Consider the following 23953-nt stretch of genomic DNA (forward strand, 5'->3'; position numbering starts at 1 on the left):
ATGTGACGCAACAATGATCAAGTCTTTTTCGGGGACAGGAGAGTTTAGCTACTTGCAGATTCTGAAAGTGTGAATTCTAAGCTTTCCAATTATAGGAATTTGCCAACTTATTCATTTTCCGTAACCCATTACAAATGTAAACATAATCTTATTATTAGGAAACTGTAAGAGTGTATGAACACAACACAAGCGATTGTCTACTCCCACATACCTATCCAGGAGAGCTGAATGCCGCAAATTAAAAACCTTGACATAATCTGCTCGGTTTATTGGATAAAAAAATTTAAAAAAATAACTATTTTTAATAATGAACTGATCTTAAAATACTGTTTAATAAGTAGGATTACTTGAAATGTATGTATGTCTAAATTAAGATTACTTTTTCATAAAGCGCCTTGGGTTGATGTGTTGTCAGTTGGAGTTATATAAATAAACTAAATCGAATCGATACTTGTGTAACAACAACCTGTGGCACAGCCTTGCTAAAATAAAAATAAGGCACCCAAGGCATATATTTCCTGTGTCTGAGCCAAGAAAAATCAGCAGTTAATTGTAATTATTATGATGAAACCTCAACATAGGAATTGAGAGCCTGCACATTTGATATGCACCTATTTAATCCACTCTATTTCAAGACCAGAAATTTCACACCAGATGCTGGAGAAAGTATGTTTGTGAGAATCCAAAAAGTGAGCATTAGCAATTTTATTTTGGAATTGGAAATCTTTAGAAGGTGAAAGACAGAAAAAAAATATTTGGACAGAAAATATTTTCTAAAATATTAAGAGTTCAATATTTATCATCTTGTCTAGTAAGCTGAATTTATGATTTCACCTCTTCTTTATATGGCTGAGCATAAAGCTGTTTAATGTAATGACTTTAGTGATGCTGATGAAAATTTGTGAAATTGCTCTGACACATAGAAATCAAATCTACCAAAGGTTGTTTAAGTCCTCAGCTCTGAAAATGGTGATCATGGCACTCTGGAGGACAACTGAGACAAAGCAGAAGCAAGCAGAAGTTGATATGGGCAGTGAACGAGTGCTCAGGGAGTAGAAAGAGGAAAATTGGAATTTTGAGGATGGTAGAAAAGAGAGTTTGAGGGCAGCGAGCAGCTAAAAGAGGTGTGGAGATTGCAGACTTTGCTGTAGATAGGTGAAGAAGGGCTACAAAGAGGTGGAAGGAGAAAACAGAATGGGTATAGAGTCACAAAGAATAGGTACACCAGGGCCTTGGTGGAGTTAACCGAGGTGAAAGAAATGTGAGAAAAGACTGAGAAAGGAAGTGCCAGTGGAAATCTTAATGACATATTTTTCCTCTTGAGAGAGTGGTTGTGGAAAGCCCTGTCTTTGTTTCCACCCCTGAAAGGTATACGTAGGTAATTTCTTTTTTAAGAGAAGTCCTCAATAGACTTGTTTACACTGAACAGTGTTCGTAACTGAAGAAAAAAATCTAACAGTTAATTTGGTGTATTTTTTAATCACCTGGCTTCACAACAGCAGAGTAACAAGAACACACAGGAAGTTTCACAAGGCTAGTTATCTGACTTTCCCAAGCAGACTAAGCCTAGTAAGTCCTAACTTTATGTAAAAATTCAATCATTTAAATGTTACTGACCGTAAAGGAAATTATATCTACTGCTATATTGTGGATAGATGGTTCCACTAGACATTATCTGAAGAATGCCTAAATTGGCTTCTGGGTATTGTAGGTTTGAGATTCTGCAACACAAGTAGACCACAGATGGGTTATACATTTTACCCCAGTTTTCCTGCATCAAAAGTGTAGAGGAAATTAACATGGGTTCATTGTGTGGCACATTAATTATAAAATCTTGGGCCCTTTTTGGCAGCACATTTGGGCCTCATGTTTAAATTTTCACTGTAAACCAATTTAAATCAAATCTTCCAATTCTTCAAAGCAGAGTGGAAAAATATTCTTGCAAAATTGTGCCAGAAGCCTGTTGTTGCCTACACAGGGCATGTGGTTACAGTTCAACTTGCTAAGGCGCAAAAAAAAACAAATAATAGTTAAGGTGTGGAATAATATTTTAGACTGTGTGTGACTTTGAACTTTCAGGAATTAGAAAGAACCCAAAACTTGTAAAGCCCACTTCTTGTTTTTTTGTTTTTTTGTTTCTTGAAGTCATATGGTGTGTCGTCAATGCAGGCTAAACAGATACTGATTGTAAGAAATCATTACAAACCCATCAATAATGTCAGATCTATGCCCTTGATCAGAGTGTAAAGAATGCCTGCCTGCAACTGAGCTTAATTGACAGGGGACTAAATTATGATTTAATATTGTGATTATTAGTTAAATAACCTGTAGTCATTGACTTCCTGTTCAATACTTGTTGAACAAACAATGCAGTTTGAACAAAGGACAAGAATGAAAGTTAAACTTAGTCCAGTATCCTTGATTGGTGCAGATCTGTGAGGGGAGCAAGCATTTGTCGGTGGAAAGCTCCACTCACAGTGGCCGGTCTTAACATGGCTTATCCGTTCAAACCAAAGGCAACAATGGATCTGTAGGCAGCACGGCTCTGTGGCTGTGTATGTGTTTGTGTCAGTGTCACTATTCTTAGAGGACCTCCTGCCAAGCAGTTATTGGTCAGGGAGTTGCCAAGGTTACTGAGCAGGGTGGCCCAGCTGAGCTATGGTGACAGATCTCAGCATTTATGACTTCTCTCTCTCTCTCTCTCTCTCTCTCTCTCTCTGTTTGAAAGTGTGGGGTTGACTTGTCATGAGCTATGCTTTCAGGTCTCAGGGCTGCCTTTAGCTATGTGACATGTATCTTTTCCAATGAACCTGATGAAATGCACTTTCCTTACTGTTCTTCCTCTTTTCACCTCCTTGTCTTTCTGTCTTCTTTTTTGTCCTTCCAGTCCTTTTTTCTGCTGATGTTGCTTGAGCTTTTAAATTCATGGGTGGTACTGCTAGAATTTTGTGTGTGAGCCAGAATGATGACATTCTGCAAGTTTCAGAATGGATGGAGCAAAAACTAATTTCATTTGATTTAAAAAAAAAAGCCACATTCATGGGCTTGTCATGTATTACACTGGATTTAAGTAAAATCTCTGCAGTAACATAAGCTGATGATATATATCTGTCTCTGCACATCGGTTTGATGGCTGCAATATCCTCTTTAATAACCTAGCATCTGCTAAGACCAGAAAATGTCATTTTGGCTGCTGGGTTCTTTCATTTTTGTATTTTCTTGTGCAAAGTAGTTCAAATCACCCTGGCAGGAAAAAAGAGAAGAGAAAGCTTCTTTCCTGTTGAGTCTGATAGCTCATTAGGATTCACCGCAACAAGCCCAAACAGCAAACATATTTCCCTGCTGTTACAATTCTGTGGTTGTGTGATGACAGCATTTCTGTGTTGAGACATAGATTTGGAGCGAGCAAATGATAAGAGAAATTCAGAGGAAGAAAATAGGAAGAGAATTACTCTCAATATAAAAAGAGGAAGTGGTGAAGATGACGATATTTAAGTATGGCTCCGGAAGTAAGGATTCATCCAGTAACAGGTTCGAACCTCCACTCTGTCCATGGACGGTCGTGTCGTTGTGTCCTTGTACAAGATACTTGACCTGACTTATCTGATGATGGTGACGCTGATTGTTTGACAGCCTTGCTTACAACAATGTGCCCCAGGTGAACTGTGGCTGCAATGTAACTCACCACCATCAGTTTATGAGTGGGTTAATGACTGAAGCGAAGGGTGAAGCACTTTAAAGAAGTAGAAACCATGGGTCAGGGGTATAGATTGTTTACATTTTAGAATGTCCATGAGAGATCTGCTAAACTAGGGAGGGAGAAATATATTTTTTTAAAGTTGCAGGTTCTACAAACAATAGTTTGCAGTAAAATGGCTCCATAAGAACTAATCTTCTAAAAACATGTTTCATCTTAGTTTTGCTAACTGAAACCCTTATTATATGCTGAACAAACTATTGCTACTCCAACATGCACCTTAGTTTTGTTAGTGTAAAAAGAGAAGACAGTGTTTACTTTAATAACAAAAATGGACCCAAGATGAAAAAGATAAAGATTCCATTATCTATTTCTAACTACATTTTCTCATTCTGTATCTTGTAATAAAGCCAAATTGGTTTTTTATCTATTTTGTCCTCATATGCAGTTGGAGCCATCTACACACTCAGTGCTGATTTACCTGCCTCTCCCTGTCACCTTTAACGGTGCCGTTCTCATGGAGTCTGTTTTTTTGTTTGTTTTTTTCTCATCCCGTTTGCTCCGCTTTGTACTTGTTGCTTCTGTTAATATTTGCAGGAACAGATATGGAAAAGAAAAACAGTGAGGACATGAATCAGGAATTTTCTTTCTGTGTCCGAAAACCTTCACCTTTGGCTCTAATATTGTAAAATATTTTACATTTGTGAAGGCATAAATCTTTTTTTTATAACTGTGCTAGTACAAAAAATAAAATGTCAGAAATATAAAAATTCAAATGCCCCAAATATTCTTTCATTTAATTAATATGTGACAAGCAAGGGCTTGTGTGTGTGGTTTATTTGTGCCCAAATGTGTGTTTATATCCTCCATCTTTGCAGTGCCTTTAGTTTAGATCAGGGCTGTTAAACTTGTTTTTTATTCATTTAGCATTTTAAAGCAGATGCTACAGCAGGTTCTGTACATAGCTGGTCTTTGTGGATGCCATCTCGAATTCATTTTGCCAGGAGTTAAACAAACACATGCCTGACTGATGCAAAAGCCCATCCGATATATTTTAAGATGACTGGTGACTCTAAATTGCCTGTAGAAATGAGAATAAGCAAAATGTTTTTTCTGTCTCTGTTGGAGACCTTTACTGAACTGTTGCTTATCAAGATCCAGCCTGCTGGTAAAATCTCTGCAGAATACATAAAAAGCACAATTTTGTTTTTACTTAAGAAAGCTGGCAATGTTTTGTTTCTCAGTCTCAAGAATGAATATTTTGTAACCACAAAGAAAAATCTGGAATAATAGTGTGCAGTTCCTAAAATGCCTCTAACTTTAACATAATTTAAAAATGGATGGCCTACACCTGAAAGTCAGGCCTTTGCCAAGTTTGAGAAGAAGAATAGTAAAAAGTCCAGCCAGAATTCTGCCAGGAACTTTTTATTACTTTAAACACTTGCTGTTGAAGTAAAACTTGTAGAAAACATTTTACTTAAAATAAATGAGGTCGTGTTAACATTTACACACTAAGTATGCAATTATGCTTCATTAAGCAAGCTAAACTTGAGATTTATGTACAATTGTATGTTGACTTTTTAATTCTATGAAAACCTTTGTTACATAGCATATGAGTAGGCAGCAGAAGTTAACAGCTTCTACTGAAGTGTACAAGCTGCATGCTGACCTGCTGTGCTGGAGTCAGTGTGTTTACACATGTTGCTGAACCTTCAGGTATTGCCTCCACAGCCCTTCTGAATAGTGTTGCTTTGAGAAACTCCCATTTTGCCAGGATTCTGTAAATCATGGTTAGTGTGATTCAACAAGCAAGGACTAGAGTCTTCTACTCATTACGAAAAACTGTTGCGATTTTATTTTTGTGCGTTGTCCTCTGAGGAAGAAGGGAAAACATAGAAGAAGCTTTCAATTGTTCTAACTTACTGTACCGTCATGAATTTATTCGTCTTTCAGTGTCTTCAAAAATGAATGCAGTAATTATGTTGTAAGTCTATGCAAATGCAGTAAATTATCAATTTAATACTGAAGCCAGTTTTTGCTTTTTGAATTTGTATTGGTTCTAATATGAGCTGAATGTTGTGAGAACTGTAGAAACTTTATTTGATAGCTGTTTTTCTAAAGCTTACTTTAGGGACCAAAAATATTTAAATGCAAATAGGAAGTTTTTTAAAGAATTAACAAAGCAGGAAAAATATCCTGCGGCTGCTATGAAGCTAGTTTTCATACCAGGGAGAGAACGTTGCTGTTTCTTGCACACCTGATTTGCACTAAGCTGTTAAAAAAAAAAGTCCACTTTGAGTGACAATTTAGGTTTTGATTTGACTTTAGTTGTTTTGCTAGCATGTTGTATTTAGAGGTTCAGAGTGTTCAGAATTTACCCTATTGTGTACTTAGAGCTTTATGTACTTAATGATCCTCTTCACACATAATATAAGACAAATCACCTTGATATTCTAGAGATGAGGAAAAAAGGAAGTAATAATTAGTGGTATTATTATTATTGTCATTTTTATTATTGTTATTGTTGTTATTAGGGCTTCTCCTGGCCTGCTTACAGAATAAATATAGTCAATAATTTAGGAAGTTAACTCATATAAGGCTGTTCTTAATATTGCAATGTCCCAGGAGAAAAAGAGAAACAGTGAAACGAACGTGTCCGAGGCAACAAATCCAAATGGTGACGCTAATGTTATTTAGCATGTAAAATGGTACATGTTAAAATGTTACTCTGACACAAATTAATTTAAAAACAAACCAATTCATGTCAACACTTTTCTGCATTGGATCAGCTCATTCTGGCACATTAGTAGCTATGTTCAATTTCCCTTGCATTGAACTGACCTCTGTAAATAAGAAGGACAAAGTGGTGGATTTTTAAAAAGTGGAAAAAATGTGTAATTTATCTTTTTTTTTATTGTTGTAGTATATCTTGTTGGCTGGCATGTTGTGTCTTATCTTTACCCTATCTACAACCAATTCTACTTGCCATTGCATCTGTGCCCTTCTTTGCATCTTCTGCCTACATTTCCCCTGACGTCTTGCTCTCCCCTATTAAGCTTTCATTGCAGGCCTAAAGATTCTGTTCTTGATTTTTTCATTCCTCGCTTTTTTCTGCCCCTTTCAGTTTCTGTTGGTTGTTTCTTGCATTCTGTCAACACATTCGACACTAACTCTCTGCTGCAGGGTGTTTTCACTTCACTCCTTTACTTTTTTAATCTTTCTCTTTATCACCCTTGTTTCTCCAATCACACTCTTTCTTTTCTCCTCTCATTCTCATGCAACTCACTGGGCAGCCACACTCTGGGTTTTTATCTCTTTCTGTAGGAAAAGAGGCAGCTTGGTGCCAGCAGCTAATGGACTTTTGGAGAACTCAGACACCCATACATCACAGTCTGGAGAGTGAGTCAGAGAAGGAAGCGGGATTTGGAAAAAAGCCAAAAGAACAGTGGTGGTGGAGTGAGGGAACGCACAAATAAGATACAAATGATAGCAACAGAAAAAAATGAAAAACATATATACCTATACATACACAGTGTCTGGAATAATATATAATAAAACACTGAGACACATTTATGTCTCTGTTTTTCTAGTTTCTGAATTTACTGATCCTTTGCAGCTACAGAAAGAGTAAACCACAGAACACTTATTGTTTACAAGAACAGGCCAATGTCAACACTAACTATAAGTAAAGTAGATCAACTATTAGGAAGAAATAACACTCAAGCAGAAACTAAATCTGCAAAAGACCAATCCAGGAGATTTAAAGACGCTAGCTGCTTATTAATTTTGTGTGAGTGTTGCTCAAATGAAATTTAATAAATGTGTATTGAACCATTGGCACATGTTAATTGCCCTGCACAATTCAGCAAAAATATTTGTAATTTATTGTCCTCTGCCAGCTCTTTTGACATGAATCAGTTGTGTTTATTTACTTGTATTTTCAAATCATAGAGGTTAAAAACTCCTGACACTCAAATCACTGTGAGAGGAAAAGGAGTTGCTGATAAACAGCTACTCAGCTTAATTACATCAGGGAGACGATTTCCTGGTTGACCCACCCAAAAACTAAAAATGGAAACCTGAAACAGTTTTTTTACACATATATTCTAACCTATGTACAGTTTCTTTGTGTGTTCTTATTAATTTGTTGCTTTCATACAATAATTTGCACAGCTTTTGTTTCTTAACCAATTACTTACTGGGGACATGCAGGCTGTTGACCACTGCACTCAGAATTTGGCACCAGATCTTATCTTTGCAACAATTCATAATAAAATTATTTTAGGATGCTGGCAATAGTACAGTGGTAGGTTAAAGGCAAATATAATCAGCGCCTTGCATTTTCAAAACGGTTCTGGTGGTTTTCTAACTAGGAAAAGGACTTTCAGGATCATTTTTTAATACTTCAGTCTGCAGAATGTCACAAATTGAAGCTCTAGTGTTTTGAATGATTTTGTGCATTTATAATCTTCAAGGTTCCCTTGAGACGCTTGCAGATTTTTATTTTCCATTTAAAGAAAAAAATATGTCTAAACTCCCACCATGTATGTGTAAGCACAATTATGTTTTATCAGTGTTTCTGATATTTTCGTTTTAAAATTCTATACCTTTCCTTTCTGTCAGTGTTTCAGATGTGTCAACTTTTTTCTTAAAACATCATGGACATTTAAGTGTCAAAACATTTTCATGGTAAGGTTTTATATGTAATTTGTTTTAAGATCAAACTGCAACAACTTCAGAATCAGATTTATCTGTGTTGTAAAGGTCTATTTTGCAATTTCCTTTATTATTATTAGTAGTAGTAGTAGTATTGGTATTATTATTAGTGGTAGTAGTAGTAGTAGTAGTAGTAGTAGTATTTTTTTCATCTGTATAACATAGATAAATACTCATTGGATGAACCTTCAAGAAATACAAAAACTTAAATCCCCTTTTGTTTTTAGTAATACCCCCTAAAATAATATTATGAAATAAAACATTAAAATGTTATGGCCATTATCTAATATTGATTTATCTAATATTAATGCCAAATCAATCAAATCAATCAATCAAATTTTATTTGTATAGCACATTTCAGCAAGGCATTTCAAAGTGCTTTACATCATAAACACAAGAACACATAAAGGACTTTATGTTCCTTTGAATAAAGGACTTTATATCAGTATCTGTGATACTGATATAATAGGTAAAATAGGCCTCTTTATATGATTGCCTCTGGCCCTGAACTGACCTAATCCATCAATAATGGGCAAAAAATTTTATTCTGGGAACAAAAAGATCTAAAGTTTCTAAAGACTCTGGTCAACATATAAAAATAGAGCATACATAACTAATATTGTTTTCAGAAATGAAAAGTTTTATGTAGCTCATCTGAAAAAATATGTCCAGTTCAGATTTGATGAGTGCAGCTTCTTTAACATCATTACCAAGCCAAGGTGGACAGTCAGGTTTTTCCACAACACAGGGCGTGCCCATTCTCCATAAACTGGATATCTAAAGAAGCAATAAGAAATTAATGTGCAGAACAACTATAGGGGAATCCTGCTACTTTGTTTATTAATATTGATTTTTGTGTGTGTGTATTTTGATTGGTCATTCTGTCCATAGACTTCATCACTTAATGGGGGATAATTAATATCTGAATTATGCTACCAGTTTTTTTTCTAAACAAATCAATATATTTCACAGTTCTTTACCACTGACCAAATTTTCTCAAATTACATAAATTGCAGGATTTTCCTAAATCTGTGTGAGATGACACATCTGCAATGAAGGATGAATGTAAAACTCTTTAATCAAATCAAATTTTAATTTATTATTTACACATTTTGTCCATGGCTTCCAATTAATGTGGGGGTTGCTGAGTTTGCAGATCTAATTTGTAGGTAGAAAGGAATTTACTGTAAAACAAAAATGGCTGTGAAACAAGAACTGTTACCACATTTCCCCCACAGCAGCAGAGACAATAAAGTAAAGATGAGCTATGTAAGAAACTGTCTTCTGTTACGACTTGAAAAATCACTGGAAAATCTTCTGAATAAATCCAAATGTGGTGGATAGATATTTATTTCTTTTCAAAGAGGCTCCTTCTAAAAATATTTCCAGAATAATACAAGGCTGCATGACCTGTTCATAGGCAGAGGCTTTGATTTTTATTATTATTTTTGCTTCCTCTGTGGTAAAGAGGATAGCCAATGTGCAGAAATATGTATGCTGTCAAATGAAGTTGTCTCCCATGATGTCTGGTCTCATTACTTTTGACAGGGTGAGAAGCTGTGTAAATTTGTGATGACCTCGAGTTCAGTGATCCTTCCCATTGAGAGGGGAAAGGTGTCCGTCACAGTTCAGATGTTTAATCTGTCCACCGAGCCTGATTGACCAGAAGGAAACAAAGGGGCATACTCACAGGAATAGGACCTTTTAATTGAAAAAAAGATGGATGAGAGATAGATGGATGGACATGGTACTCAACTTACTGTAGTGGTTCAGACATTCCTTCCATATTTTTCAAACTCATTGTAGAGACTGCTTTTCTAATTAAACCAAGGACTGAATAAGACAAAAACTGAGTACCGGTATTTACTTTTTTATATAATGTACTGAGGATCACAAAGATTCATTTAAGTTGGTCTTTGTAAATATTCTTGTTTGTGCACAAATATAACTTATTAGCACAGTTTTTGAATAAATTTTATGTTTCGGCTCCACAGGTGTAAACCAGGAAGTAGATTAACCCTGTCGGTCACCAGCCACGCGCACATCGTTTGCATGTCAAAAAGAATACGAGTAAGAAAAAAATGGACAAGATGTCAGAAAACCGTGAAAGATACTTTTCAAGCAAATGAAACATCCGAGTCATTATGAACAATACAGTTAAGCAAAGATAAAAAGAAAAGAAAACGGAAAGAAGTGATTTTTGTATTCAGCCAGATCTTATTAAGGGTGGCATCTTAGTTTTGGCTCACTGATCCGTCTCGGATGATCCGTCTCTCCAACATCTGTCTCCAATTACGCTTCTCCTTCACTATCGCATCTCTCATCGACTTAACGGGGTCTGGATAAAGATTTGCATAGAGCGTGGCAATAGGCGATTAATTCCATTGGGTTTTTTTTCTCCTCAAGTCCTCCTTCCTGAAAAGACAAAGACAACTGATGACAGCCGATGGTAATTAAACAACTGAGAAAACAAAGAGAGGAAAGGGAAAGAAGAAGTTGTCATATAGTGTCTCTGGGGATTGCGGCGGCTGGTGCCACTAGAGCAGACAGCTGGACAGAACTCCTCCTGAGGAACTGATGCCTCATGAGGAACTGATGCCTCATGAGGACGAGCCTTTTGTAGTCTCAGACTGCATGTTTAGCTTTTTTGTGAAAGGAAAAATATTCTTTGTTGAATACAAGAGAATAACAGGTGGTTTTATTAGGAATACGTGAGTAGATGATGATGTACTTGTTTCTGAACTAATAAATGAGAAAGTGTCCTGCCAAGAAAATTCAGATTATTTACCCAAATTTAGTGCTTTACCCCCATTGTCCGAGCTCCATCTCAGACAACAGGGGTAAATTAGAAGAGCAATCTAACTCTCTTCAAATTCAGCTTGCATTAAAACAAATAGGTGAGGGAGAAATATCCCTAAGCAGTTCAAGTGTGTGCTATTTACATTACCTATCGTGACAGCATTGTATTTTCAGTTTAATTCATTGCAGAATATGTGGAGACATAATGCAAAAAGAAACTTACTTGTCTTATTTTAAGACAAGTTCTCATGTAGGAGAACATATTGATGCAGTATGATGCACAGAGGGGGAGGCGCTGTCTCTCTTTTTCGCTTTGATTGATTTCCCTGCACCTAATCTGATCTTTATTCAGATCTTCACATATCTGCATGAAGCCAGAGCAAAGAATGGGAAAAATTTGGCTGGGGAGCAGTCGCTCATTTTGATGCTCTTTGAGTTGTCAAATAAAGCCCAAAGAAACAGAGGGGAAGTAAGTACAGAAAGAGCATGGAAGCACAGAGCCATAACTAGCTGGCTTAAGGACTCAGAAATGTTTGTAGAAATGTGAGCACCTGAGTTAAATGAATTCTTTTGTCAAATAATTCACTGTTATTAACCTCTGCTTTTGTTAATATGCTGTAAAGACACAAAGAAGCCTCTTATCTGCTCATTGCATTATTTTACTTCATGCAATTGTGGAACAAGGATAAAAGTCAATTGTTGCCTCTTGTTCTCAAGTCAACCAATAAAGCAATGTATGCACACCAGTTCACAGCCAAAAATGTCTTACATCATCAAGTATAGATGTAAATTGAAGGTTTGTTTTGAAATGACGTCACACAGATAGAAACCAACTGTAAGGTTTAGAAAAGGAGCACAGCCTTACATCTATGGTGGTTATTGCATGACATGTATAGCAGTAGATTTCATGCTTGCCTTTTTTCTGTCCAAGTCTGCCTTACATCTCTTAAAATCAAACACGTCAAAGGGGAGTGATGCAAGAATAAAGGCAGAACTCTGCAGTTGCTGTGGCTGTCAGGAGACGTCTGACATGACAATGATGCAATTCCCAAAAAAATATACAGACCTATTCTATAATATACAATATTGCTGAAGAGCTCATTTAGTTCAATAACTAAGCAAATTATACAGATAAACTATACAAACTGATGTTTTTAAGCTTTTATTTGTTGATTTTCTGCTCAGTTAAAGACAATGTTTAACATTGGAATAATACGGAGCCCCCGAGGGGACATAAGGAATTATTTTCTTTTGCGTTCCCTCACAAAACTTTTGCGTCCGCTCGCAATACTGTACTGATCAGTTATACAGCAAAATTGAATACTTTAAGCCTTTCTTATGGTGGCCACCGTACTTTCTGCTTTAATACAAGGTTATCTGAGGTTTTTCCATCAATGTTAATAACTCTTTGTGCTGTATCTGAAGTTTTACATGTTTTCATGTAGGACAGAAAGGCACCAAAAACCTATAATATAAACAGAAACGTTCTGTAAATAGGAAATAAATAAAAATACATCCTAATTTGGATTATTTTTGAGTTATTATAGCGGAGTAATCACTTTATTGATATGATCATAAGTAAATGTTCTTACTTTTTGTGATTTTTCTCTCTTCTGTTTTCTGCCATTGTCCCTGTGTGTCTACCACTAAAATGTTTAACTTCTCTTTAGTTCTGCTCTTCTCTCCTTGTATTTCGGCCCATACTGATTGAGTCCTCATGAATTAGCTGGCAGTCTGAGCTTTGACTGGGTCTTGGCCAGCCCAAAACCTTCTTGAACCAGCCAAAGCTGGGCTGATCACACTGCAGGTTTGCACCATAATATTTGCTGTAAGTGAAAAAGCAAATATTATGGTACAAAATTATGTGCTTATAAGCTTGTTTTCAGCATCACTGCTGTTGCTGAGAGACATATCTTCTCTTGAAAAATTTTGGTGTCTTTCTGCACTTTGCCTGCTTAATTTGATGTAAGAATTATAATTATTCGCTTAAAATTAATCCAACTTTTTATCAGCAGAATGAGAAATGCAGGGAAGCTGTAATGTCAAACTTTAAATCAACAGAAAATTGGTGAACTTTGTTTTGACACCATTTCTCCTACATGCAGAAATTATTCTTTAAATTAAGTTTGTTGTGTGTGCACTATGTAGGATCCTGCAGAACCTTTTTATCTTTAGCATGCCCTACATATATATATATATATATATATATATATATATATATATACACACGACAGAAAAAAGCTAGGAATGATAAGATAACTTCTTACAGTGATCATAAATGGTCTGGAAAGCAAACCTATTGTCTTCACATGCTGTCTGACTTCCTTGCACTCCTGCAACGTTTACTGTCTCTTTCTCTCTCGCTCTTTAATTATTTAAGTCAACATAAGTGAACTGCCACCCACTAGCTTGAAGCAGGTCACAGGGGTTTATGGTGGGTGTTTGTCTCAGATGAGTTCACATGACCGAATAACGTTCACATTCCTAAATTAAATCAGGCCAGTTCTGTCATTACCAAACTATAGGTATGTTTAGTGATTCTCCTTACCCAAAAGTGAAGAAACCTTAACAAGAGAAAGCATATATATCCCAAAAATGTTAAAATGTGTTAAATATTATTTAGAAAATTAAAGAATATATAACATTAAAATGCACTGCATAAACATGTAAAGCAATTTGTTTAAGCCTGAGATAGGAAAAGGATGACCTGTGAGATCAACTTAAACTGGAGAACTTAAATAGTATAGTTCATATATAATTTTCCAGTCCTTTTCCCTTGTGTTATGTATGATTATTTTACAAAGTATTTGTTGATTTGCTGTACAACAAAAGAAGAATGGCCTTCAAAATATCATTTTAATAGTGCCACCTCTTGCTCTGTTCTGTAATTAATCAGTTAAGTCAATATTTAAGTAATGCTGTGCATTGGTACTCTCTATTTGCATGCATTTTCTCTCTGTTTATGAAGCACTGCTGCAGGTAACCACGCTTTCCTTCACCTACTTCACCACAATGCTCTCAGTTGGGATAAGTGCTCAGGATTTTGGTCATGTTGATATTGGTATAGGTATATTTTATGTCATTGATAAGAAAAACTGGATCAGTCTAGCTGTCAAGTCAAAACACCTCTAGTGTAAAAGCAGACTCAATATCAGCAGGATATCAAATGAACAATTATAGTAAAATAATAAACATAATGCATTATATTAATTTGTTAAACCCACATGGAAATCATTTCATCTTACAATACTAAGAAGGGGAAGATGAGTCTTTAAACCGAGATTTGCTAAAATTGGATTTGGTATATGATTCAATTTTGTTTCTGCATCTGGGAGAGCATAACATGAAGAATACTGTTTTGAAAGGAAATTGCTGAAAAGGGAGCAAAATAAGATTCAAAGTAAAAATGTTTTTTCTTTCAGGCTATGCTGTCAACTACTATACCTCTCTGCAGCCTTTCTTATTGTATAGTTACCTGGAGACCATTTTATATGCACCAGTAATGGATTAATGTTGTGGTTATTAAAAGTCTATCTGCTGAATTTTAAACAGGTTTAACATGTGAAATTTTAACATAAAAAACAACAAAAGTAACTACATCTTCTCCTTTTTCTTAAAATTCAAAGCAGACTCTTTAAAAAAAATAATTTTTAACTAAATGATGCATCCGTCCAGATAAGTATACCAGTGTGCAGGACTGTTTTAGACTGATGGTAAAGTGGAATGAGAGACTTATTGTTATTTTAGACTTATGTCAATTTAATTACAAATTGTAGCTAGTAAAACATTCAAAATGTTTGGGAGTAGTGAGATAAAGACCTCAAGCACATATATGTCTCAGATAAAATAATAATTTGTAAATAAGACCAAGAATAGCTGTATATATGTATACAACAAATACTGAAGTGGCATAATTGTGAGGAGTCCTATGAAAGTTACCAAAATCATGAGAATTTTTTTTTTTTTTCAAGAAAGTCAGATTTTATTTATTTCAAATAAATAAAATACTATAAATAATACTAATTTGTAGTATTATTGAGATGAAAGATGTCTCTGTAAGTGTGATTGCAATATTTTTTATATCAAAATTGTGAGTCATGTCACAGAAATAACCACGTTTTACTAATTTCTGTTTTGCAAAACCTGTTTTTTTTTAATTCAGCAGCAATAAATGGAAGGCATGAAAGCATTCTTCACAACTAATAGCAGTGCTCTTCCCTTTCTTTTCAAAGAGTAATACGATCCCTTTTGATATCCTGCAGCAAAACGTTGAAGACATGTGTACACGCACATACACACACGCATACTGCAGCAGACTTAAGGCTATAAAATCACCCAATCAGAAGGCCTTGTCAGCCCTCAGACATTAGTCATCACGTATGAGCCAAGTGAGGCAACACACAAACACACCCGCGCTAAAACACAGAGGGGTTTGAAATTTTTATAAAGCACCATTAAAGTTAATGACACACCAAGTCCAAAATAATGTATTATGAAAAAAGTGTGCGTTTGTGTGAGTCTGTGTGTGTTTGTCTGTGTCTGGCTGCTGCATTTATCACTGTTTGAAGTATCAAAGGTGCTTTCATGAGAATATCACAGCCTCTCCTGTTTCCATATTTTTGTTCTTGTAGAAAAAATATTGCTCTATTGAATGTTAACTGCAGGATATGTTAACAACAAGTACCTCGACTGAACTAAGCAGTGATTCCCAATTTAAGTCCTTTATGGCTTTCTCAACAACAATCCCACACTTTAGATACCCACAGTCTGGCTAAACACACTGACAGCATAGATAAGTTCCCTGCATAAAATGTGAAAAGTATCCCCAAATTGGCTTCATAGTTTTTGTATCACACACATCTGAAGTTGCAAGAATATGGAACAATAAAGTTGGATCTCTGTTAAATGCACTGGTCCACACCACATAAAGAAGGGAGTCAGGGTGTAATATTCCTTAGACAACAAAAATCACTGATCAAAAGCGATTAGAAAGTCTCTTGGTATTGGAGGAAATTGGTCCTAACAGACTTCTCGCTGCTTAATATATGTAACCATAACTTTGCAAACAAAAATGTTTTAAGTTGGTTAATTGGAACTGGATTGGGAATCCAGACATAACTATCAGAATAACTCAGATAATCTATAGGATTCCTGCTAAACAAGAATGTCTTCTTTTGCTGTTTCCCTTTCATTAAGGTGAAATATGGCCGCTTTGGCTTTGTGTGGGATGCAGCAGTGCTGGAGTACGTGGCCAATAACGATGAGGATTGTTCATTCTACACTGTAAGCAGCAACGCGCCAGACCGTGGATATGGTATGGCCATGCAGCACGGCAGCCCCTACAGGGACATTTTCTCCCAGAGGTAAGAGTCATAACAGTAAACAACATCCTAGCAACATCTATGCCCGTGTTTCATTTGTTATTAAAGTGAATTGATTAAATGTGCGTTGATTGAGGTGTTTTGTTTCATGCTCTTTGTCCCTGTCCTTTTACTTTAAGGTTCAGAAGTACACTAATAAGTTATGAATAATGCATTTTTATTTTCCTGCTTCTCTTGATTTAGTAAATTGGCCACTCCTGCAAACAAGGATTCTATGTACTTTGAATATGTAGATTCAATTTAACATGTTTTATATTAATGTTCAGAACAGAAGAGAATATACAAAATATTAATATCTTCAGACGTTAGTCTCTATTCCATCGATATTTTCCATCCATCCATTCATTGAGTCAGTCAGTCTCCAGTTCTCTATTGAAATTTAGGCCTCTTTAATATGTGTGTAAAATGGCTTTTAAACAAAACAGAACTTTAGATTGAATCATCTGCAAAAGCTTGGAATTAAAAAACAGAAGCCCAATATAAATGTGGCCCTTAACACTGCCAGATGTTTTTGTCCGATTAGTCAGCTGCTCAATGAAAAATCAGAATTTGTCATAAATCTGTCTTCCAAGAAACAGTGAAACTGCTTTTTTTGACATTGGGCTTAAGCAAATGTGACAAGTTAGCCTTAGAAAAAAATCTACAATAGATTGTCACAACTGTTTGCTTTGAGAAAATTGTTGGCTTTTTCTTCTGAGGGACATAAGATCTTGACCTTACAATAAAGAATGCCCTTTCGACTTATGTAGTGATTTGGGATGATAAACAAAGCTGAATTGATTCAAACGTTTCAAATATTCAAGCTGATCCCAGTTGTTTACTTTGCTTGGCCCAACACAAAGTCTGGTCTGTCTCTTCGATCAACACAGCAACTGAATTTATTCATTTATTCATTATCTTCCTATTCCCTTATGAAAACAAGGAAGTATGGTAATTTTTCCAGCCGGTACACAAAGGTCATTCACTCATTTCCTCTCAGCAATTGTGTTTTGCTCCTCAAATCTGGAGGAACTCCTTGTTTGTCTGTTTGCATTAATCTTTAATGTCACGCTGCAACATAAAACCATGCCGCCAGACTGCAACATCAGCAGGTGCAGTTATTACTGTAAGGGCCCCACAAGGATCTGAGAGTGTCCTGCTGGCTTTGCATGCAATCAAGTTTAAGATCATTTCAACATGAATGGGGAAATATGTCTGATATCCTCATTACGCTTGTGAAAGTTACATTACGTAAAATAGATAGCAATGTTTTTGTTTTGCTTGTGAATATTTGCATGCGTGTGGTAAAAGACTTGAGTACATCTCATTGCATGGGCCAAAGTATGGGAATACATGAATCTCGAGGTCTCTTAATAGCTTCATATCTAATGAAGCATTGCACTTCAGAATATTGCCTATCATGACTTTTATTAAAATAAACAAGCAATTAATTAGCGATCCATGTCTGCAATTTACTTGTATTACTGTTGTCATAATGTCTTTCTCTTGGGAAAGCAGGTTCAAACAATGTCCTTTCTTAGACCTAATGCTTCATAGTAAAACAGAGTAGAATTATCAGGGGGGAGAATATTGTTGTAGATGTATAATTGCTTTGTTTCTCTTTTAGATCCGTCATTCTGACATTCTCTATTACACTGATTACTGAAGCACAGCATTGAGGTTTAAAAGGAATTATATTAGCAGTCTGTGCCTTTGCTCCATGGAGAAAAAGATTTCATATTTGGTTGTCTTCTGTGGTCCAATCATAACAAATCATGAGACTTCTTGATGTCTCATTCATTTGGTTTTTCTGTTAATCAGACAATTAAGGAACGATTAATTATACTGCAAGGTATTTTTTCCTCTGAATAGCTAACCAATTGTGATTATGTATAAGCAGAACATATAATTTTATGAATAAATAATTATTTTTAAAAGACCTATGAATGCAGTTAGTCTTTGCTTAAAGAGGAATATTATATATTCTTTTCATGCTTTAGCACAATTTTCTAAAAATTTAATACAATATCTATAACCAGCGTGTTCAAAACTTTGTAATGGTATTTATATAGTTTTGAGTTTACCTCAAAACTGGTTGATAATATACTTGGTACCAGCCTTTTAAATTGTAAAAACAGTAAAAACAAAGCTAATCAACACAGATAAAGACCTAGTAAACAGCAACCAAAAGGATGAGTTGCTTAAACAAAACATTAATTTTACTTGTGAACAGAAACGGCTCAAAAATAAGCATAGTGGAAATTATTTTTAAAAACCCAAGGATGGACCAATAGCAAGTCCTGCTGGACCTGAGTTTCCAAAATTAAATTGATTGATAACATGAGAATATCAGGTTCACAAATTAGGCTGACAAATCAATAATTCTTATGCTAACTGTTTTCAAAGTAATTCCCTTTCAAATAATGTCCAGAAGGATCCTACAAGGTACTTTCGGATCATACTTTCAGAATATCTGTGCAACCACAGACCCATCTTTCTGGATCACTTTATTCAACACTTTGTAACCAAACTGTTTGTTGCCACCATCTTGCTCTGTGGCAACGAACAGAGCAAGATGGATGCAGGGTTTTAAATACAAGCAAAGTTTTAGTTAATCATTATCAACATATCTGCAGCTGATTCTGCTGAATAACATATTTCTCCTTGGATTAGATTTAAGACGGAGAACAATCAAAGCTTATGAACCATGCTGTCGAGCTTTTTTAAGCAGCTGTTCAGCTGCTGCTTTCTTTGCTGCGGTTTATTTTAATACATTCCAGTTGTTCCACAGTTCTGCCTTACCTTTTTATTTCTCTGTGATGTTGGTTGACTACATTCAGCCCTCCATCCCACATCAACGCCTCTCAGATGGTGGCAAAGCATAAATAGATCACAGATTCAAATCACAGATTGGAAGTATCATCTGAAAGCACCTATTGGTAGCTCAGATAAAACTCAAATATTTATATTTAATCATTTGGTGAGTGTGTTTGATTTCATCAAAAAGATGGAAAAAAAGAAAGTATTTTTTCATCTTTTTGGTTTTTAATGTAACACTTTGTGGTTTTGTTTTGGCAGAAGGTGTCATGATTCGATGTGTCATATTTTCTTCTTTTATTTTTATTAATTTTTGCTTCACTTTGGAAGAAGTGAAACCATTAAATTGTGGATTATCATGCAGTCAATAATGGCCTCTGTAGGAAACAGAAAGTGCAGACTGCTGTGATGGAGCCATAACACCGAAGGGAAATGTTGTAGAACTGCAACACAATCCTCAGTGTATCACATCAGACAGGCTGCGTTATCTACAGATTTCAGATGCGCATGATTTTGATCTGTTGAACATTCTCTGTGGTATCACTTTTATCTGCTAAAAGCGGAATTTAAAAACAGGAATGTGTGGTGCAGGATATATGAGGCTTACTAAACAGGACAGAATTGACTTGAGTCAGGAGCAAGAATTGCTTAAATAAGCAGGCCACATCTCTCAGGCTGCTATATTGCTTCCCAGATGAAAGCAAATATATTATTTGTGTTTTTGATCATATTCTCCCCCTTAAAACTACAAATTCTTTCGTCACTTTTTGCTTCCTGTTTCAGATATTAAACATAAGATGTGCTCTTTAATACCTTCACATAAGAACACTAGCTGCTTGCTATTTGTCTACTATCTTATGCAATTTAATAATTGTCATTTTATTTTATATTTTGTAATATTTTAATGATTCTAATGCTCAGTTTGACTTTCTTTATTGGAGAAAAATTATTCTTGCTGAAATTTTTAAATCAACTTCCATCATTGCAGACATTTGCTAAAATCAACAAAGTATGTAAATGACTCTAACCCTGACCAAGTGAAGTAACCTGTGAGGATGCCACTGTTCCCACAGCTTCTATGGTTGGCACACTATAGGGACCATGCTATTTTTTAATCATTCTCCCCTGACTTTTTAAAAGAGGCTGGACTTTTAAAACCTATTTCTTAAAATAACTTTTAATGTTGTCTTAAATATTACTTGTGGAGATTCCTTCTTCATTACTTAGCTTTGTTTCTGTTATTGCTGTGCAGTAGTTCGTGAAATGAAACTCTAATCTGGGAAGTATTTTTAGGAAGAAAAAAGAATGCTGTGAGTATTGTAATAAAGCTTTAACTTGAAATCGCAGTTGATAGTGTCACTCCTCAGGAGGGCTGGAAATTAAACAAAATATATTGTGACAGGCACATGATCAATATCAATAGAAAATACATCAGACAAACAATTCTGTAATTTCATTGAACTCCAAGCTAAAGACGCAAACCATTCTGGGGAATATAGGCAGAGAGAACGTTGTATCCACTCAACCTTTCAGGTCCATCTTAGCAAGGATGGAAGCATCAACTAACTCACTCGCTCTTTGGTTACCTAAGCAATAACCTATTGAGTAACTAATGTAGCAGCAGTGAACAAATTTCACCACTGTCTCATAACGCCTTAAAAATAAGAAGCCTCAGCGTGGAGTGAAAGGATCAAATTAATACAACCACTCAGGAGAAAACTGGGTAAAACAGGAGAGGTCATGTCATGTCATGAAGTGCAGTATTTCAGATTTTCGACACAAAAATCTAATTATTGAAATCCACTGGTATGAAACCCTTTTATTTTGAAACGTTTTTCAGCCACAACGTTCAGCCTTTCTCCACAGTTACCATATCATCATCTGTGTAACTCTACTTTATCAACTTTATTACTTCGGGGTTTGTTGCATCGACTCTTACCTGTCACCTCGAAACACTCACCTGTGGTTTTAGTGTCTGCTGTTACTGATCAGGACTGTTTGATTGGGAAAGTGAGGCCTACTTCATATTTTGCAGGTAACAGATTTCTAGAGGCTGGACGGTGTAAATACTGAGTGATTGGCTGATATACCTGGAGAGAATCTCTTCAACTTCTCAGGAGTATTTACTCTACATGTTTACGTCAGTGTGTGTACGCTCTGCATACTTGGTGTGTGTGTGTGTGTGTGTGTGTGTGTGTGTGTGTGTGTGTGTGTGTGTGTGTGTGTGTGTGTGTGTGCGTGCGTGCGTGTGTGTGTGTATGTGAGCACTGCATACTTGAAGAGTGTTTGGTATGTTCACATCCCCAGGGATAATATCAAAGATGAAAAATAACTTATTTGCTTTGACACTTTAAAGAGAACATGAGCAGGGCAGCATCTGTAGAAACAGACAGACTGCTTCAACTTTATCGTTTTCAAACGCTTTGTTTGCTGTGAAGTTCCATTGCTGTAGCTGAAGTGCAGCAGCATTTCACATCTGTGTTTCTGTATGCGTGTGTGTGTGTGTGTGTGTGTGTGTGTGTGTGTGTGTGTGTGTGTGTGTGTGTGTGTGTGTGTGTGTGTGTGTGTGTGTGTGTGTGGGTGTGGTGTGTGTGTGTGGGGGTGTGTGTGTGTGTGTGTGCGTGTGTGTGTGTGTGCAAAACTGCCAGCTTTTGTCAGCATTGTGGAATAATCTGGAAGTGTGTTCATGATTCTCTGTGTGAGAGTTTTTGTGTGTGTCCTGTTCCATGATTGATGGAGACAGCCTGCAGATTTACCAGAGTCAGAAAACAGTGCCATAACGGGCTGCTCCACTAATTTAAACTGACAGCTACTGACAAGTTGTTTTGAAGTGCTCAAGGGCCAAGATTAAAAAAAAAATCCTTTCAGGGAGGGGAATGCATTATTTTTGTGTCTGCTTGTTGGCAGGCATTGATATGAAAATTTGAAACATAAGATCAAATCCACAGCAGATGGACATCTTGGGGTGTTGTTGGCCATGCATTTTATTGCACTTTTGGAGCATGTTTTTTATCTTCAGTTACAAAATGGCGATGCCTTTTATGTGTGATCATGGAAGAGAAACCAGTGTGTAAATGCATAGGAGTCTAGAGAGTACATGAAATTCAATTTGGGGAGAAATACCAATAAAAAGCTCAGATAAAATTAATAGCAAACTCATTGTTGTATTAATATTATTTTGTTTCCATTTCCTATTGCACAGTTGTGTGCTAAGCAGAGGGTGCCATGTCCATTGTTTGATTTTGGTCCTGCTCTCCAAGAGATTTATTGTTGTTTTATTACCTGGCTGAAAGCGAGTGTTCCGCCATCAGCTTGAGGGCTGAAGGCTGGATGGTTCTAAAATAGAGCCACAATATGCTGTATTTCTGTGGGGACCATGGCAGAGCATGTTTTGTGGCATGCTTGAGGGGCCAAATGACGATTACTACAGTGACAAAACTCTGTCGCAAACACAGATAAATCACACCTCGGGGCCACTGGGTAGATTGCAGTGGTGAGCACACACCAGAGGCAATTTTCACTCCCAAGAAATTATGTTAGATTGTTTAGCCCTTTTCACACATTGGGTACAAAGCATTAATGTCTTTATCAATCTTTTAAACCGGCAGCGTTTTTAGTTGATTCCTCTCGCACTTCCCTCATACATGTTGATGTTGAAATATGAAAAGAATGTTTTCTTACAGTCTTCATATTTACCTTTTTATGCACAGATAAGCTACAGGTTTCTGTACCTTCACTATAACTTTAAGAGTTGCCAAGAAGGAGAAAACACCATTACGGGAGTGCACTGCCTTGTTTTTAATGCACCCCCAGGGTATTTTTCAAAGACCCTACAGAGACCGTCTATGTTCAAGCAAATTTTAATGCCTTATCTTTTGGTATTGTTGTGTACAGGCAAATTAGCGATTGTCACTCTAGCAAAATTCAGAATTCAGTTATTTACCTTTAGAGTTGTTCATGTCAAAGGAATTGCCAATGCAAATCTTTATGACCTAATTCTTTCATTATTACTGTGAGTTCATTATGTCCATGTTTATTGTTATCTGAGAAATGAATCTCTTAGAAGTCAGTACGCCTGCAGCAACTTGGGCATGTGAAATTTTCAAAACTGGTGGCCCTGGTGTTACCCAACTAGATAGTATGTTCACTTGGGCCCACTGGTGGATCTGAGAGAATCCAGAGTATTGCATGTGTTTTAGCATCAATTTAAAGCACTTTTGGTAATAAAATATGCAGTATTGGACCGGTAATAGTGCTTAAGAATCCCCAAAGACAAGAGCAATAAATGATGAAGGTTTCTGAGGAGAGGTCGCTGGTACTGGCTCCATGCTTTGTTCTACCATAAATTGGATTAAAAAGGAACAGAGAACAAGAATAGGATGAGATACAGTGCTTTGAGTAAATACAAAATGTAATTTTTAAATGATGGTATTAACGGAGAAAGCTATCCAAACAAGATAAAGTAAATGTTCCTTAAATCTGCAACAGTGTGAAGGACAATACTCTTGACAACACCAGCATTTCCAGCTCTGAGCGGCTCAAAACAGGAGAATGGTTCTCCTAG

The 23953-nt window shown here is 36.1% G+C and overlaps 1 protein-coding gene across 3 annotated transcripts in view; it reads left to right on the top strand.

Annotated features, from left to right (window-relative positions):
- grid2 (glutamate receptor, ionotropic, delta 2) overlaps positions 1 to 23953 on the top strand; it is a 437319-nt gene that overhangs the window by 380937 nt on the left and 32429 nt on the right. For all 3 annotated transcript variants that reach the window (XR_008606581.1, XM_055039675.1, XM_055039674.1), the window contains exon 14: positions 16409 to 16575. Coding sequence is in view for 2 of the 3 variants with exons in the window: in XM_055039675.1 (XP_054895650.1) it covers positions 16409 to 16575 (167 nt within the window). In the remaining variant the exon portion in view is untranslated. The remainder of the gene's footprint in view (positions 1 to 16408; positions 16576 to 23953) is intronic.

This window comes from Poeciliopsis prolifica, unplaced genomic scaffold (genome assembly GCF_027474105.1).
Source record: "Poeciliopsis prolifica strain line A6 unplaced genomic scaffold, Auburn_PproV2 SCAFFOLD014, whole genome shotgun sequence".
Lineage (NCBI taxonomy): Eukaryota > Metazoa > Chordata > Actinopteri > Cyprinodontiformes > Poeciliidae > Poeciliopsis > Poeciliopsis prolifica.